Source organism: Symphalangus syndactylus, chromosome 9 (assembly GCF_028878055.3).
Source record: "Symphalangus syndactylus isolate Jambi chromosome 9, NHGRI_mSymSyn1-v2.1_pri, whole genome shotgun sequence".
Lineage (NCBI taxonomy): Eukaryota > Metazoa > Chordata > Mammalia > Primates > Hylobatidae > Symphalangus > Symphalangus syndactylus.
The window spans coordinates 43,266,205-43,282,216 of record NC_072431.2 but is presented as its reverse complement, the minus strand read 5'-3'; the positions used below and the strand labels follow the sequence as shown (position 1 = coordinate 43,282,216).

Sequence of the window (16,012 nt, the reverse complement as noted above, 5' to 3'; positions counted from 1 at the left end):
TTATCAGATTTCATTCTCGTTCTTTAGAAATCAAATGCTAATACATTTCCTCTTTCATGGTGCTGCTTCTTACATTTAAGCATTTCATACCATGTTTTTTTCCTCTCAAATTTCATGAGAGCCAGTACTCACCTTTACTGGTATTTCTTGAGGTCAGCATTCTATACCTCTTCTGTATTTACTTTTCTCTTCAGCAAAGGCTGCAATGCAGCAGGCAAACTCAACCATTGCACCAAGGAGAAAAATGTCACCTTAGGAATTATGGCTAGTTCTCCAGTTATATCCTCCCATAAGAAGACCCTCCTCTAAGAACTGGAAATAGGATAGAAAGCTGGAGATGGCATATCTCAGACTGCAAAGCTTTCTCCTTTATCTTGAACATGATGCTTTCCTGAGCCTTAATCTAGTCAATTGTGGAGGAAAAGAGGAAGGAGGAATGTTCACAACAATTTCAGTTAACTTATTTAAATGAAGTGTTTGGTGGGATTCCACAAAAATATTGAAGACCAGAAGGTTCAGTAGGTTGCATCTACATTACAAAAAAAAAAAAAAATACACAAAGTACATGTGCTATGGATGCTGGTGTGTTTGGCTAATGCTTCTATAGAAAAGATGAACCCATTCATTCCACCAGTTGTGCTAACTGCTCTTCTAGCTGCTGTGGTCTGTGTGACACTTCTCGACAGACTCGACTGTGATCAGATCAACTTGCCTCATGATGTCCTGGTGGAGTACCAGCAACGGCCTCAGCTCCTAATCTCCAACTTCATCAGACGGCGGCTTGGACTTTGTGACTAGACGTCCTAACTGGGCAGCCCAACCCTCCCCTGAAAGTTTGTAGCTCAAGTTGTAATGGGAAAGTCATATTTTATTTGCGGCATTTTTACATAGTTCTCATCCACATGCTAAATGGAAAGACTTTATGAAATCCTCTCTTAAAAAGGAATTTATTGTAAAAGAATTTAATACACTAAATTAAATTCAAATTTCATTTTAGAATAAGTTAACTAAATCAGTCTAATAATTAAAATTTTAAAACTCCTGGATTATGACATTTGGAGTTTCATATGCAGCATTAATTAAGCTCACATCAAAATAGACCAACCATTTGCAGATACAGTTACCAGTCACTCTGTTTCTGAAACCAATCCAGAAATTCATGTTAGAACATTGTCAGGCACTTCTAGGTATTGGACAAGTGACAGAAACCGATCATCCATATTCAAAATATTTACAGAAAAAAGTGTCAGTGAAATGTAGGTCTATATGGAAAAGTTACCATTAGGAAAATATGGCCATACTTCTTTTTTACCCCTGCACAATTTCAGTGCACCACAGAATAGGATTCAAGATTTACATATGCCTGTTTGTGATTTTATCTCAGAATATAACAACTCTGGATTACATTTTCCTCTCAATTGAAAACCCTCAGTAATGCAAAGAAAGGCCTTCCTTTTTCTTCAGAATCACAAGTGACTGAATTGCCTTCTAGTCATTTTTTCTTGTAAAAAAAGTGTTTTGAGGAGGCTGTATTTTTTATTTCATTTCAATATTAACCAAATAGGCTGAGAAATTCATAGCAATTGAATTAAGACTTGAGTTCAAGATGTTAAAGGAATCCTTTTGTGTGACTTGTCCAGACCGGCCTATTGCCCTACCCGTTTGATTCTCTGGGAGGCATGGTGCTCCTCCTGGCTGCACATGCTCTCTGTGAACTGACTGCATCTTGGGTTCTTCTCAATTTGACACACTTGGGAGTTGGAATGACTGGATGGGGGATGGGTGGAGGATGACTGGCACACTTGTATAGTATGTAATGTTGTGTACATATTATTTATACGGTTGTGGCTCAAGTAAAGTTTAATTCCAACACAGTACAGATTATTTGGGTCCCAGAGCCATTGTCACACATGACCGAATAGAGGCTTGGGGCAGGAAACATGTCCTAGGCCAGTTGAGTCTGAATTGGCCTGCTCCTGGGTGGGGAATGGCTTTCTCTTTTAAGCAATGACAATAAACAAGAGGTATTTATCATCACCTATAAACAACCCCCCAAGAGGTACATTGGTTTGTGAACTTCTTTTTGGCACTAGAGACACTTTAAGTGCCGTTTTCAGGGTATCCCAATAATTGACCATCAAATTCAAAGATCAGAGCTAAAACCAAGCTAGAATAGCATGGCCGTCATTTTCTGATGGGATTTTTACTTTGTTTCATGTTTTTTTAGACCATGTACTGCAAACCACCTCAGAGAGGCTTCAGTTTGAACTTTTATCTGCCTGCTCCTGGACAATCTTTTTTTTTTTTTTTTTTTTTTAACAGGGAGAAGGAGAGGCTATGAGAGGGAGAAGAATGAAATAATTACAGTTAATCTTCTTCTTAACTCCTGCGAGGAGTGTGTGTGTGCGCGCAGGTGCGTGCATGCATGCATTTTTGTCTGTGTGTTCCTCACTGGTATTTCCTATCTCAGTAAACCATATCGCTTGCACAAGCCAGAAACCTGGGAAACCCCTGTGATGATTCTTTCTCCTTAATTCCCACAGCCAGTCAATCACTAAGTCTTATTAATTGATCCTCCTAAATATTTCCCCAGTCTGTTCATTTCCTTCCATCTTTTTGGCACCCATCCTAGTCCAGGCCACCATGATCTCTCCTCCAGATCACTGAGGAAGCCTCGCTCCTGATCACTCTGCCTCCATTCTTGAAGTTTGATTGGGTTATTTTCCTGCTTCAAAGCCTTCACATTGGTCTTAGAATGAAGACCAAAGCCCTCTGCGCAGCTTAGGCATTCCCGACTGGGCCCAGCTTGGTAGCCCAGCTCACCTTACCCACTTCTTCCCGTTGTGTCTGCCCTCCAGGCACATCACCCTTGGTTCTTCAGTCTTACCCAAGGCACAAATTCACAAAGGTACAATCCCTTGGGAAGGACTGCCAACAGATCCATCCAATGGGGGTGCTTAGCTGGGGGACAAGTGGGACTGAGATCCACCCTGTCCAGCTAGCTGTGAGACCTGGACAGGGTGAATCTCAGTCCACCCTGAGCCACATCAACTGAGAGGGGCCTTTTCCTGATTTATACAACAGTTTTATATGGGATAGTGGGTACTCTTAGTGCCAATGTCCCTTCTCATTTCAGAGCCTTTTGCTGTCTACTCTCCCTGAAGGGCCCTCGCTTAACTCATGCTCATGGTTTAAATCTCAACTCAGAGATCCTTTCCCTTAGAAAGTCTTTCTAATCCTCAAACCAGATTCCTTCCATGCTCACCTGTAGGCCCCCTCCACAGCCCCCTCGACTACTTCTTCAAAGTACACAGCTTGCAACTATGTCATGATTGGGGTCATTATTTAATTAATGCCTACTGTCTACACTATAGGGTTCTGGAGAACAAACACTGCACATATTTTATTTGCTTCTATCGCTCCAAGCACCTAAAACATCACCAGACACATACTAGGCACTCAATAAATACTTGTCAAGTGAAGATGAATCCTTTTCACAGCATTTCCCTTGTAAACTCTCACTATAATCTCACAGTCTTTGCAAGACTCATACTTTCCTTATTCAGTCCTGCTCAGCACAGCTCTCCCTGGCTGTTCCGCCCGCTACATCTCACTCTGTGGGGAGGAAAGTCCTCTGTACCTTCAGTGTTTATCTGTGGCAGTGTCTAGAACCGCTTGTTTTCTCATATACACACAACTTTCCCCTCTGTCAAAACCGAGCCCCAAATTCACCTCCTTTGGGGAGGTCTCCAACTTCAATTTTCCCTCAAGTCATCATTTCTTCCCTCCTTCCTTTAGAACTAGATTTGCACTGGGAAGACAGGAATTTGTTCTCATGCAGATGCCGTGTTGAGAACATTTAACCTTTTTCATGTTCCTGGGCTGTCTTCATTTGGGAGGCTCACATTTCCTTTGTACTCTTAGCGTGTCATAGAGTTTTGTTCTCTACAGGTATCTTCTGACTGCTTACCTATGCACGCTCTAGGTCTGGGCACTGGCTTTTTACCTCACCTGTAACATGCTTCTCTACTCATTCTCTCTTGCCCTCTTTGAACACCCTTCAAGAAGCGAATTGGCCTGCAAAAACCCTCTTCTGGTCATTTCTATGTATATTTGTGTGCATTTTTTGTATGTTTTTTCCTTTGTTCATTCATTCATTATAAACATATATTCCTCCTTCTTCCCCAGTAGAATCTGAGACAGCTTACAAAGTTGAATAACAGCACATCAAGACAGTATAAGTTAGAACTAACTGGGCAAGAAAAGGAAAAGCAAAGGGAAGGGGCATCAACTGGTACAAGCCTGAAGCTTGTGCTCCTGTGCATTCCATAGTGTCTGTGCATCAGCAGAACGTGGGCCCTGAATTGGCTTGGGGCCAGCTAGTGGTTGCCTCATAAAGAGAACAAATTTACAACATCTCTAAAATAAAAATGCAAACTAATGATCAGGAGAAGAACAACTAGTCCTGATTCTAAGAGGCCACAGTGTGTAGAGATGAGCATGGATCTCAGACCGCCTGGGTGTGGAGTTAGGGGATGAGCCCCAGTTGGGGGTCAGTGTGTTCATTCCAGGACACCGCCCTGAGGTTCTCAACATGGGTGCATACTAGGATCACCAGGGAAGTCTTTTGAAAACACTGTTCAGAGGTCCACCTCAGACCAATTCAACAAGAATCTCTGGGAGTGGGACTGGGAAGCTCTGTTTTTTATTTTGCAGCCTAAGTTGAGAGTTACCAATTTAGAAGAATGGACAGTCTGTGACTCTGGCATGTGCTCTTCCAGCTGAACTTCTAAAACTCTTTAGGCCTTGTCTCCACTGGAATAGTTATATAAAGATCAAGTTCTTTTACTTCACTCCTCGATGCTAGCAACAGTATCTTATTCATTTTATATTCCAGCAACCTGCACAGTGCCTGGCACATAGTAAGACTGAAAGGATTATATATATATATATATATATATATATAGCAGTTTATAATTTATATAACATATGTGATATATTAAAAATTACATATAATTAATGACATATATACTATACATTACATATTAATAAAATAATATATCATTCAATCTTACTATGTATGTATATATATATATTCATACATATTTGTTGGTATATATAAAATTATATACAAAAACATACAAAAAACTAAAACACCCCAATGAAAGATGAAACAAAAATGAACAAAATCACAAAAAAACAAAAAATAGCTATCTCTCAAGGTAATTTTATCCAAATGTTATCACCTGAACAAGTCTTCAGATCGACATGTATATATTAGTCAATATAATTTGCTTTTGTATTCCATTTTCATTCCCAAACATCAGCACAGGAAACAGTTAAGTTTAATCATTGCTTAGAAAAACTCACTCTGTAATCCAAAATACACAAAATAACGTTTTTGACTTATTTTTATCAGCTATAGAATGTTATCTAGTGTGTTGCATCCTGTAGAGGCTTCATACGGGATGTAAACTATCAACTTCAGGAATATAATAGTTTGAATTTTATTTATTCCTTTTACAAACACAGTTTTAACATTTGAGATTCATTTTGGAGACCCCGATAAAATCTATGAACCCGATCTTCAGGAAAACACACATTCATACATATGCCCCCAAATCTGCATATAATTTCATGGGTTTGTGCACCTTCCTTAGGTCAGGTTGTGGCAGGACACCTGTGTCCTCTACCAAAGGCCACAGCTCCTGTGGGTGGCCCTTGCCACACTGCTGTCCTCCCTGGGTTCTGGTAATTTCCCTGCTTCAGCCCTCTCGGATCAGGGCTGGTAACAGTTGTTTCCAGCTGCATCATCCCTTGTTGCTCCCTAAATCCTGCCCACCCCTTGTAAACAGTCCCTTCAGTAAGTTCTCTCGGTTCCCTGTTTAATTATGCCATCTGGTTCCTGCTGAGACCCAGTAATACAGCCTCCAAAATACATCTGGGGACCAAAACCATTTTGAAAATCACTGAATTAAGGAACTGAAGTCATTCTATATGAAGATCTTTCAATTATACATTTTTAAAATTACAAAACAGAAGCTAATTCTTTAACTGGTAAAATACTTTTAAAAATATAATCTTCTGTACAAGAATGTATTCTTTTATTTAGAGATTCTCGTGAACTCTCCAGGGCCTGCAGCTTGAGAAACATGGTGCTCAACTTATTTTCCTAGCTGGCTGCTGGGCATCACATGTATGATAGAATTGAAAACTTGAGTAAAAGACAGATTAATGGCCTGTACTGTTTGCCTCCAATCTACAAGTCCTGTCATCCTGTCATGGAAGGAAATTAAAATTGTCTGATACATACTGAGTTTCATAAAGCCACACTGTTTCTCTCCAGGATCCTGTGTGCCTCTAGATGTCTATACCATAAATAGATTTTTTTTTTTTTTGAGGATTTGATCAACAATCTTCACCTCAGGGTTGGAGCTATGTAAACTAATCTTTAATTGTTAAGATCTCCCTTTGTTCCTTTTAAAAATAAATGAATTATACATGTTTTTTTCCTTTCCCAATCCTCCAGGACTTTCTCTGTCTTTTAATGATCCTAAAACTATAGCCAGTGACTCTGCAAACCACTGTCTCTTAAAATGAATAACTGGAAAAAAACTTACCATTTGCAGTCTGCTTCATTATTCACTTCTCAATGATTTTCTCAATTTCTGATGTTTTTTCACTCCTCCCAAACAGAAGTCATTCAATCTAGAATCAATTTAACATTTGTTTTTCTAAAAAACTGAGCATAGCAGTTTTCACTTGAGAACAAGAGCCATTAAACCACTTTTTCCCCTTGAAACATTAAGCCTGATTTAAATATTATTTTTTATTAGTATAAAGTAGTTTAGAAATTCATTAGGCAAACAACCTAGACCAGTATCATATTTTGCAGAGGACTGGTCTAGAATTACCCTACCAAAAAGTAGTAATTTAGGGTTGTGTCTATTTTTCTAAATTTCTAATATTTCTTGGAAAAGCTATTCCATCTATATAGCTTAATTGTTAACATTGTGAAGCACTGTGGATGTTCCAAGGTTACAGACATTATCTGGGTCATCGGATTTTGCCTATTCCTTGTTAAAACAGGAAGATGGATCTTTAAAAATCTAGATGCTTTTCATATCCAAATCAACTTATTTTTTCATTTGAGTTCCAGTTTGTACATTTCCTACCAGCATTCCAACCAACAAAAACCAATGATGAGATGAAATAAAATGTCACCCAGGTTCCACTTACTCTAGGTAAACCATCAGCAGTGACCACCAGCCCTCTACTCAGATCTGTTTCCTACACTTCACAGTCCTACTTTCAGTGCTATCTTCTTCCTTCCACTAGGACCCCAGAGGACTCACCTCTTAAAGAGCCAGTCCAAAGTTGGTTTAAGGCTACAATGCTATGAACTAACTCCAAATAAACAAGCAAATGACAGAACAAATATATTTATAAAGAATCTACTTTCTGTAAGTCACAAGGCTAGGTGTTATAAGAGAACAAGATACAACCAGCTCCATTAAGCAATTTGCAACCTAGTAAGTTCAAGGCACTAAGATAAATGTGTGAATGACTAGAACTCAAAGGATAATCTGACAGACTCCAAAAAAGAGGTAGACATACAAGTGTTTTGAGAGGTTAAACAAAGAAAATGATACTATGGAGCTGAGAGGGTTTGAAAGGGTTTCTTGGCTGAGGTGGGTATTCGAGATGAGCTTTACTTAAGGGTATTTTGATAGAGGTTCTAGGGGAGGTGTTGCCACTGAAAGGAAAAGCATCAAGAAAAAAGAGGAAAAGACAGGACATATGACTAGAATGGTGAAGAATCCTGGTTGGGCTGAATCTGGAAATGTATTTTGGGAGTCTATTAGGTAGGGTCCTAAAAGTCAGGTTAAGAAGATGGGACCGTATTGGCCAGGCAATGGGAAGTTGTTCAAAAGTGTAAAAGCACTGGTTCTTTTTCAGATAAAGATCACTAACAAGAAACACCTGGATGTAAATGACCAATACTTGACCGGCTACATTTCACAATTTCCAAGTTGGTGACGGGTGGTCAGGGGGAGATGGATTAAAGATAAGATGAGGCTTCCAAAGACACTATTTGCTTGATAGTCAGTTTCCTTACTTGTGAAGGTCAGTGGCTTCAAATTTTTACCTAAAAAGTCAAGCTGCTTACATATTTCAGAATAAAAATTGCCTTTTCATGTGAAAGATCATGTGCTTCCAAAGTCTTCCTGTGTTAAAAGGCTAAGGAGAGTTCAAATATGACAGAGCCTGAGCAGAGGCTGTGGGAGACAGTGGCGTTGAAATGACTGATGAGTGAGCGATGTCAGTGATGATCTCAGCATCTATGCAGATAAAACCTTTTATGGTTTTGTGGCTAATAAAAAATTAGCTTTTCCAAAAAAAATGTATAAAATTTAATTCATTAAAAAGTAAAGTCTCAGTGAAATTCTGATACATGCTACAACATGGATAAACCTCAGGATATTATGCTAAATGAAATACTACACACATACAGATAAATATTGTACGATTTCACTTATATGAGGTACTTAGAGTAGACAAATTCACAGAGAAAGAAAGTAGGATACTGGTCACCAGGGGCTGAGAAAAAGAGGAAGTGGGACTCATAGTTTTATGAGCACGGAGTTTCAGTTTGGGATAATGAAAAAGTTCTGAAGATGGATAATGGTAATAGTTGCACAATAACGTGACTGTACTTAATGCTACTGAACTGTACATGCAAAAGGGTTAAAATGATAAGCGTTATGTAAGTTTCACTATCATAAAAATGTAAAGGCTCAATGAGGTCTATTTTGTGGTTTTTATAATACCACATTCTAATTTACTAATTTTATTAATTTACTTGTTGCTGATACTCATGCCTGCTGGTTAGCATTTCTACGTGGGCTTCTCTGATCTACAGGAGTTAAGTGGCTCTAAGAAGGTTCTGTGGTGAGTGATGAGTCACACAGCAAAGGAGTTGAGTATGGTAATGGCTACCAGCAGGGAGACCGTGTAGCCCCATGTTCTTATCTCCAATATGAGACTGTATCTGCCAAGAAGTCCTAAATCTTTGAATCCAGCAATTCAGGCATTCTTGCTCAAGATAGCATAGCTGACTGAAGTTATTTTTAAAGCACAGTTTATCAGACTCAGGAAGGCAGTGAGAAGATATGACTGACACATCAATAGCTATCAGAAAGAATGATTAAATCTAAAATACTAGAGAGAAGAGAAGAAGGTAGACACACCAGGGAGTATTTCTACAGGATCAAAGGCTGTGAATTTAAAATGGAATTTTCCTGCATCAATCCAATAGGCATTACCCTGGGTATAAATACTCTGGTGTCTCAATAACAGAAAAACAACTAATAAGGTAATTTATCTTTTCAGGTTGTCATAGCATACATGGGACTCTGTGGGGTCAAAATATGTTGCTAGAGAAAGATAGAAATTATCCTGAAGTGAAGGGAAATAATAAGAAAAAATGAAAGGAAATATTGAGAGGGAAGGGAGACTAGTAAGCAAGGAGAACAGTTGTGGAAGGATATTATGAGAAGAAGTTTACTAGGGGTTCTGCAAGAGGGAGAGCTATTATACCCCAAGGCATCGCAAACATCTACAAAGGCTGCATGAAATATTTTGGGAAGAGAATCAAAACATGCTAGAAAAAAAGAGAAAACTTAAAGCCAGGTTTGTGACCTGAGCTTACAGCTGATACCAAAGATGAAGGCTAAGGTTTAAAGCTCACGTAGACATGAGGCCTCGAGTCAGGTGAGGTGGATATTGGAACTAAAACCCAGCTGAAGAAATCCTCCCACCTACACAGGAGATTCTAGTGAATCTAGTTTGTCTCTGTTTAACAAGCAATGGGAAAAAAATACAATTTCCTTAGAAAGTCAAACTCCATGCCTGAGTCTGGCTTGGAATTTGAATTTATGTTTCAGGAACTCCCATTTTAAAGGATATACAGAAAATTGGGTCATAGAACAGAGACACCCCTGGTGCTCCTAGCATAATAAATGCAAAACCACGTGGGGAAGCAGACACACCCAGGTGACACACGATTCTCACAAAATAGCCAGCCTCGTTGAAGATAAGCTCATGACAGAAAGTCACAGAATAAGCAAATAACAATATTTGTGTGAGACACAGTCAACAGGAGGATTAGACCCAAGAATGTGACTCGAATTGGGCCTTAAAGGAAACAACTGACATATAATAGCTTTAAAATCATCAAAACTATACCAGAAGTAATTAAAACACAAGAATAAGAAATGTGAAAAGACATGTGAGGATCATGACGGACACAAGGCAAGACTAGACTGCAGCTCCTACTGGGACAGACAAAGGTGTGTGTGGAGGCTCGCATCGTGAATTTTTGCTCCACAACGACTGCAGGAATAAATCAGAAAACTTCAGAGGACCCACAGACCCCCTGAAGAAAGCAGACTGCTCCTGCAGGGCCCGGGAGACAACCCAAATACTCTGAGTTCTCAAACTGGAAGTGGGAAAGGGAGATTGTCCACCCCAAACACACCTCCCCACTGGGGAAACTGAAGGCCTAGATTACAAGAGAAGATTTTGACCTTACCTGGAGCTGAGTAAATTTAGAAAGCCAGTGAAATACAGTGGTAGACGAAGCAGTGGGAAAAGCCGTGGGAGCTCGCTGGGTCCTCTGGCAAGCTGTTTTTGCCTGGCCTCACGGGGCGCTTCGGGAGGATGGCCAAAGGTGCTGGGAAAAGGCCACAGGGAGAAGGAAATCTCCAGCTGAATTTTGTAACAATTTGAACTGATGGAGACGTCTCCTGGCCAGAACTTGGGGCAGGGCGTCAATCTGGTGTGCTGACTCCATATTTGCTTTTGCAGCTGGGAGGCAGGTAGCCTGGGGCAAGTTCTCAGCTCAGGTAGCTGAAGACAAAAGGTGCGTACTCTTGGGAGTTCTGAGGCCCCGCCCACCACCCGTTCCTCCTATCCTATCAGAGCTGATGCTTTCTGGAACGCACCACCTCCTGGCCAGAGGCCAACCAGCGCAAAAACAGTGCATTAAACCACCGAAGCTAAGAACCCCCGCAGAGTCCATTTCACCCCTCTGCCACCTCCACTGGAACAGGTTGTTAGATATGAGTTCTAAATTTCTTTTCAAAGAATCAATATGTCAGTATGTTCAATACTTTACCGTCTACTTTTAAACTTAACTTTCTCATAAAGCAACCTTTTTCGATTACCTGTTCCACCCTGACTCATTCCTATTACCTACTCCACCCTGACTCATTCTGATTACCTGTTGTGTCATAAACATTTTTCCCGCCAAACCACTCACCCCCATCACTCTCTTTAAATTAGCCAATTGGAATTAGTTTAGCTTGTGTGGTCTAACCCTAGCCAAGAGGGGAACAACACAGCAGCAGGGCCCACGTGCGTCAGGGATAAGAACCCCTTCCCCTCCCTTGTCCAAGTGTGTACTCACCATTGCTTCATCTGTAAGGGTGCACACTTCTATAGAAGTACCTTGCCTTGCTGAGAATTAAAAAGAAAATTTTATATTCGAGTGCTATTTCTTTTGTGGCACCAAAACTTTGTATATAACAAGGTGCTGGTATCCACGGCTGACAGACCCAGGTGGTTCACATCATAGGACTCAGCAGACAACCCCCAGTACCAGCCAGGAGCCTGGTAGACTCACTAAGTGACTAGATCCAAAAGACAGATAACAATCACTACAGCTTGGCTTGCAGGAAGCCACATCTATAGGAAAAGGGGGAAAGTACTACATCAAGGTAACACCCCATGGGACAAAAGAATCTGAGCAACAGTCTTCAGCCCTAGGCCTTCCCTCTGACAGAGCCTACACAAATGAGAAAGAACCAGAAAACCAACTCTGGTAATATGACAAAACAAGGCTCTTTACCACCTGCCAAAAAATCACACTAGCTCACCAGCAATGGGCCCAAACCAAGAAGAAATCCCTGATTTACCTGAAAAAGAATTCAGGAGGTTAGTTATTAAGCTAATCAGAAAGGCACCAGTGAAAAAGCCCAGTGTAAGGAAATCCAAAAAATGATAAAAGAAGTAGAGGGAGAAATATTCAAGGAAATAGATAGTATAAATAAAAAACAATCAAAACTTCAGGAAACAATGGACACACTTACAGCAATGCAAAATGCTCGGGCAAGTCTCAGCAATAGAATTGAACAAGTAGAAGAAAGAACTTCAGAGCTCAAAGACAAGGTCTTTGAATTAACCCAATCCAACAAAGATGAAGAAAAAAGAATAAGAAAATGTGAACAAAACCTCTCCAAGAAGTCTGGGATTATGTTAAATGACCAAACCTAAGAATAGTCAGTGCTCCTGAGGAAGAAGAGAAATCTAAAAGTATGGAAAACATATTTGGGGGAATCATCAAGGAAAATTTCCCTGGCCTTGTGAGAGACCTAGACAAACAAATACAAGAAGTACAAAGAACACCTGGGAAATTCATTGCAAAAAGATCACCTAGGCATAGTCATCAGGTTGTCTAAAGTTAAGATGAAGGAGAGAATCTTAAGAGCTATGAAACAGAAGCACCAGGTAACCTGTAAAGGAAAACCTATCAGATTAAAAACAGATTTCTCAGCAGTAACCCTATAAGCTAGAAGGGATTGGAGCCCTATCTTCAGCCTCCTTAAAACAATTATCAGCCAAGAATTTTGTACTCAGCAAACTAAGCTTCACATAAGAAGGAAAGATACAGTCTTTTTCACACAAAGAAATGCTGAGAGAATTTGCCACTACCAAGAACTGCTAAAAGGAGCTCTAAATCTTGAAACAAATCCTGAAAACACATCAAAACAGAACCTCTTTAAAGCACGAATCTCATAGGACCTATAAAACAAAAATACAATTTAAAAAACAAAAACAAAAAACCAAGGCATACAGGCAACAAATAGCATAATGAATGGAACTACACCTCACATCTCAATACTAACATTGAATGTAAAGAGCCTAAGTACTCCACTTAAAAGATACAGAATTGCAGAATGGATAAGAATTCATCAACCATCTGTTGCCTTAAAGAGACTCACCTAACACATAACGATGTGCACAAACTTCAGGTAAAGGGGTGGAAAAAGACATTTCATGCAAATGGACACCAAAAGTAAGCAGGAGTAGCTAGTCTTATATCAGACAAAACAAACTTTAAAGCAACAGCATTAAAAGAAACAAAAAGGGACATTATATAATGATAAAAGGCCTTGTCCAACAGGAAAATGTCACAAACCTGAACATATACGCACCTAACACTGGAGCTCCCAAATTTATAAAACAAGTGATAATAGACCTAAGAAATGAGATAGCAACACAATAATAGTGGGGGACTTCAATACTCCATGGACAGCACTAGACAGGTAATCAAGACAGAAAGTCAACAAAGAAACAATGGATTTAAACTACACTCTGAAACAAATGGACTTAACAGACATATACAAAACATTCCATGCAACAACCACAGAATATACATTCTACTCAACAGTGCATGAAACTTTCTCCAAGAGAGACCATATGATAGGCCACAAAACAAGCCTCAAGAAATTCAAGAAAATTGAAATTATATCAAGCACTCTCTCAGAACACAGTGGAATAAAACCAGAAATCAACTCCAAAAGGAACCTTCAAAACCATGCAAATACATGGAAATTAAATAACTTGCTCTCGAATGATGATGGGGTCAACAATGAAATCAAGATGGAAATTAAAGGCCGGGCGCGGTGGCTCACGCCTGTAATCCCAGCACTTTGGGAGGCCGAGGCGGGCAGATCACAAGGTCAGGAGATTGAGACCATCCTGGCTAACATGGTGAAACCCTGTCTCTACTAAAAATACAAAAAATTAGCCAGGCGTGGTGGCAGGCGCCTGTAGTCCTAGCTACTCGGGAGGCTGAGGCAGAAGAATGGTGTGAACCTGGGAGGCGGAGCTTGCAGTGAGCCGAGATTGCACCACTGTACATGAGCCTGGGTGACAGAGCAAGACACCATCTCAAAAAAAAAAAGAAAAGAAAAGAAAAGAAAAACAGGATGGAAATTAAAAAATTCTTCATACTGAGCAACGATAGTAACACAACCTATCAAAACCTCTGGGACACAGCAAAGGCGGTGCTAACAGGAAAGTTCATAGCCCTAAATGCCTACATCAAAAAGGAGGGAAGAGCACAAACAGGCAATCAAAGGTCACACCTCAAGGAACTAGAGAAACAAAAGCAAACCAAACCCCAACTCAGCAGAAGAAAGGAAATAACCAAGATCAGAGCAGGACTAAATGAAATCGAAAAAAAAAAAATACAAAAGATAAATGAAACAATAAGCTGGTTCTTTGAAAAGATAAATAAAATTGATAGACCATTAGCAAGAATTAACCAAGGAAAGAAGACAGAAAATCCAAATAAGCTCAATAAGAAATGAAATGGGAGATATTACAACTGACACCACAGAAATACAAAAGATTATTCAAGGCTGCTATGAAGACCTTTATGTGCATAAACTAGAAAACTTAGAACAGATGGATAAATTACTGGAAAGATACAACCCTCCTAGCTTAAATCAGGAAGAATTAGATACCCTGAACAGACCAATAACAAGCAGCGAGATTGAAATCATAATTTTAAAAATTACCAACAAAAAAGAGTCCAGGACCAGACAGATTCACAGCAGAATTCTACCAGACATTTAAAGAAGAATTGATATGAAGCCTATTGACACTATTCCATAAGACAGAGAAAGAGGGAACCTACCCTTAATCATTCTATGAAGCAAGTATCACCTAAATGCCAAAACCATGAAAAAACATAACCAAAAAAGAAAACTACAGACCAATATCTCTGATGAACATAGATGCTAAAATCCTTAACAAAATACTAGATAACCAAATCCAACAACATATCAAAAAGATAATCCACCATGATCAAGTGGGTTTCATACCAGGGATGCAGGGATGGTTTAACATATGCAAATCAATAAATATGATACACCACATAAACAGAATTAAAAACAAAAATCACATGATCATCTCAATTGATGCAGAAAAAGCATTAGACAAAATCGAGCATCTCTTTGTGATTAAAACTCTCAGCAAAATCAACATACAAAGGACATATCTCAATATAATAAAAGCCATCTACGACAAACCCACAGGCAACATAGTATTTAAAGAGGAAAAGTTGAAATCATTCCCCCTGAGAACTGGAACAAGACAAGGATGTCCACTCTTACCACTCCTCTTCAATGTAGTACTGGAAGTCCTAGCCAGGGCCATCAGACAAGAGAAATAAAAAAGGGCATCCAAATCAGTAAAGAGATTTTGCTGTTTGCTGATGATATGATTGTTTACCTAGAAAACCCTAAAGATTCCTCCAGAAAGCTCCTAGAACTGCTAAGAAAAATTCAGCAAAGTTTCCAGATGCAAAATTAATGTAGTAGTTCTTCTATACACCAACAGTGACCAAGCTGAGAATCAAATCAGGAACTCAACCCCTTTTACAATAGTTGCAAAAAAAAATTACTTAGGATTATACCTAACCAAGGAGGTGAAAGACCTATATAAGGAAAACTACAAAACACTGCTGAAAGAAGTCATAGACAATACAAACAAATGCAAACACATCCCATGCTCATGGATGGGTAGAATCAATATTGTGAAAATGACCATACTACCAAAAGCCATCTACAAATTCAATGCAAAACCCATCAAAATATCATCATTCTTTGCAGAATTAGAAAAAACTATTCTAAAATTCATATGGAACCAAAAAAGAGCCCACATAACCAAAGCAAGACTAAGCAAAAAGAACAAATCTGGAGGCATCACATTACCTCATTTCAAACTATGCTATACAGCCATAGTCACCAAAACAGCATGGTACTGGTATAAATACAGGCACATAGATAAATGGAACAGAATAGAGAACCCCAAAATAAACTCAGATACTCACAGCCAACTGATCTTTGACAAAGCAAACAAAAACATAAAATGGGGAAAG

The 16,012-nt window shown here is 39.3% G+C and overlaps 1 protein-coding gene across 1 annotated transcript in view; it reads left to right on the top strand.

Moving 5' to 3' along the window:
- UPP2 (uridine phosphorylase 2) overlaps positions 1 to 4,636 on the top strand; it is a 263,171-nt gene extending 258,535 nt beyond the window's left edge. Inside the window, exon 11 of the mRNA XM_063646019.1 lies at positions 656 to 4,636. Coding sequence (XP_063502089.1) covers positions 656 to 798 — 143 coding nt within the window. The 3' untranslated portion in view covers positions 799 to 4,636. The remainder of the gene's footprint in view (positions 1 to 655) is intronic.
- The last annotated feature ends 11,376 nt before the right edge of the window (positions 4,637 to 16,012 follow it).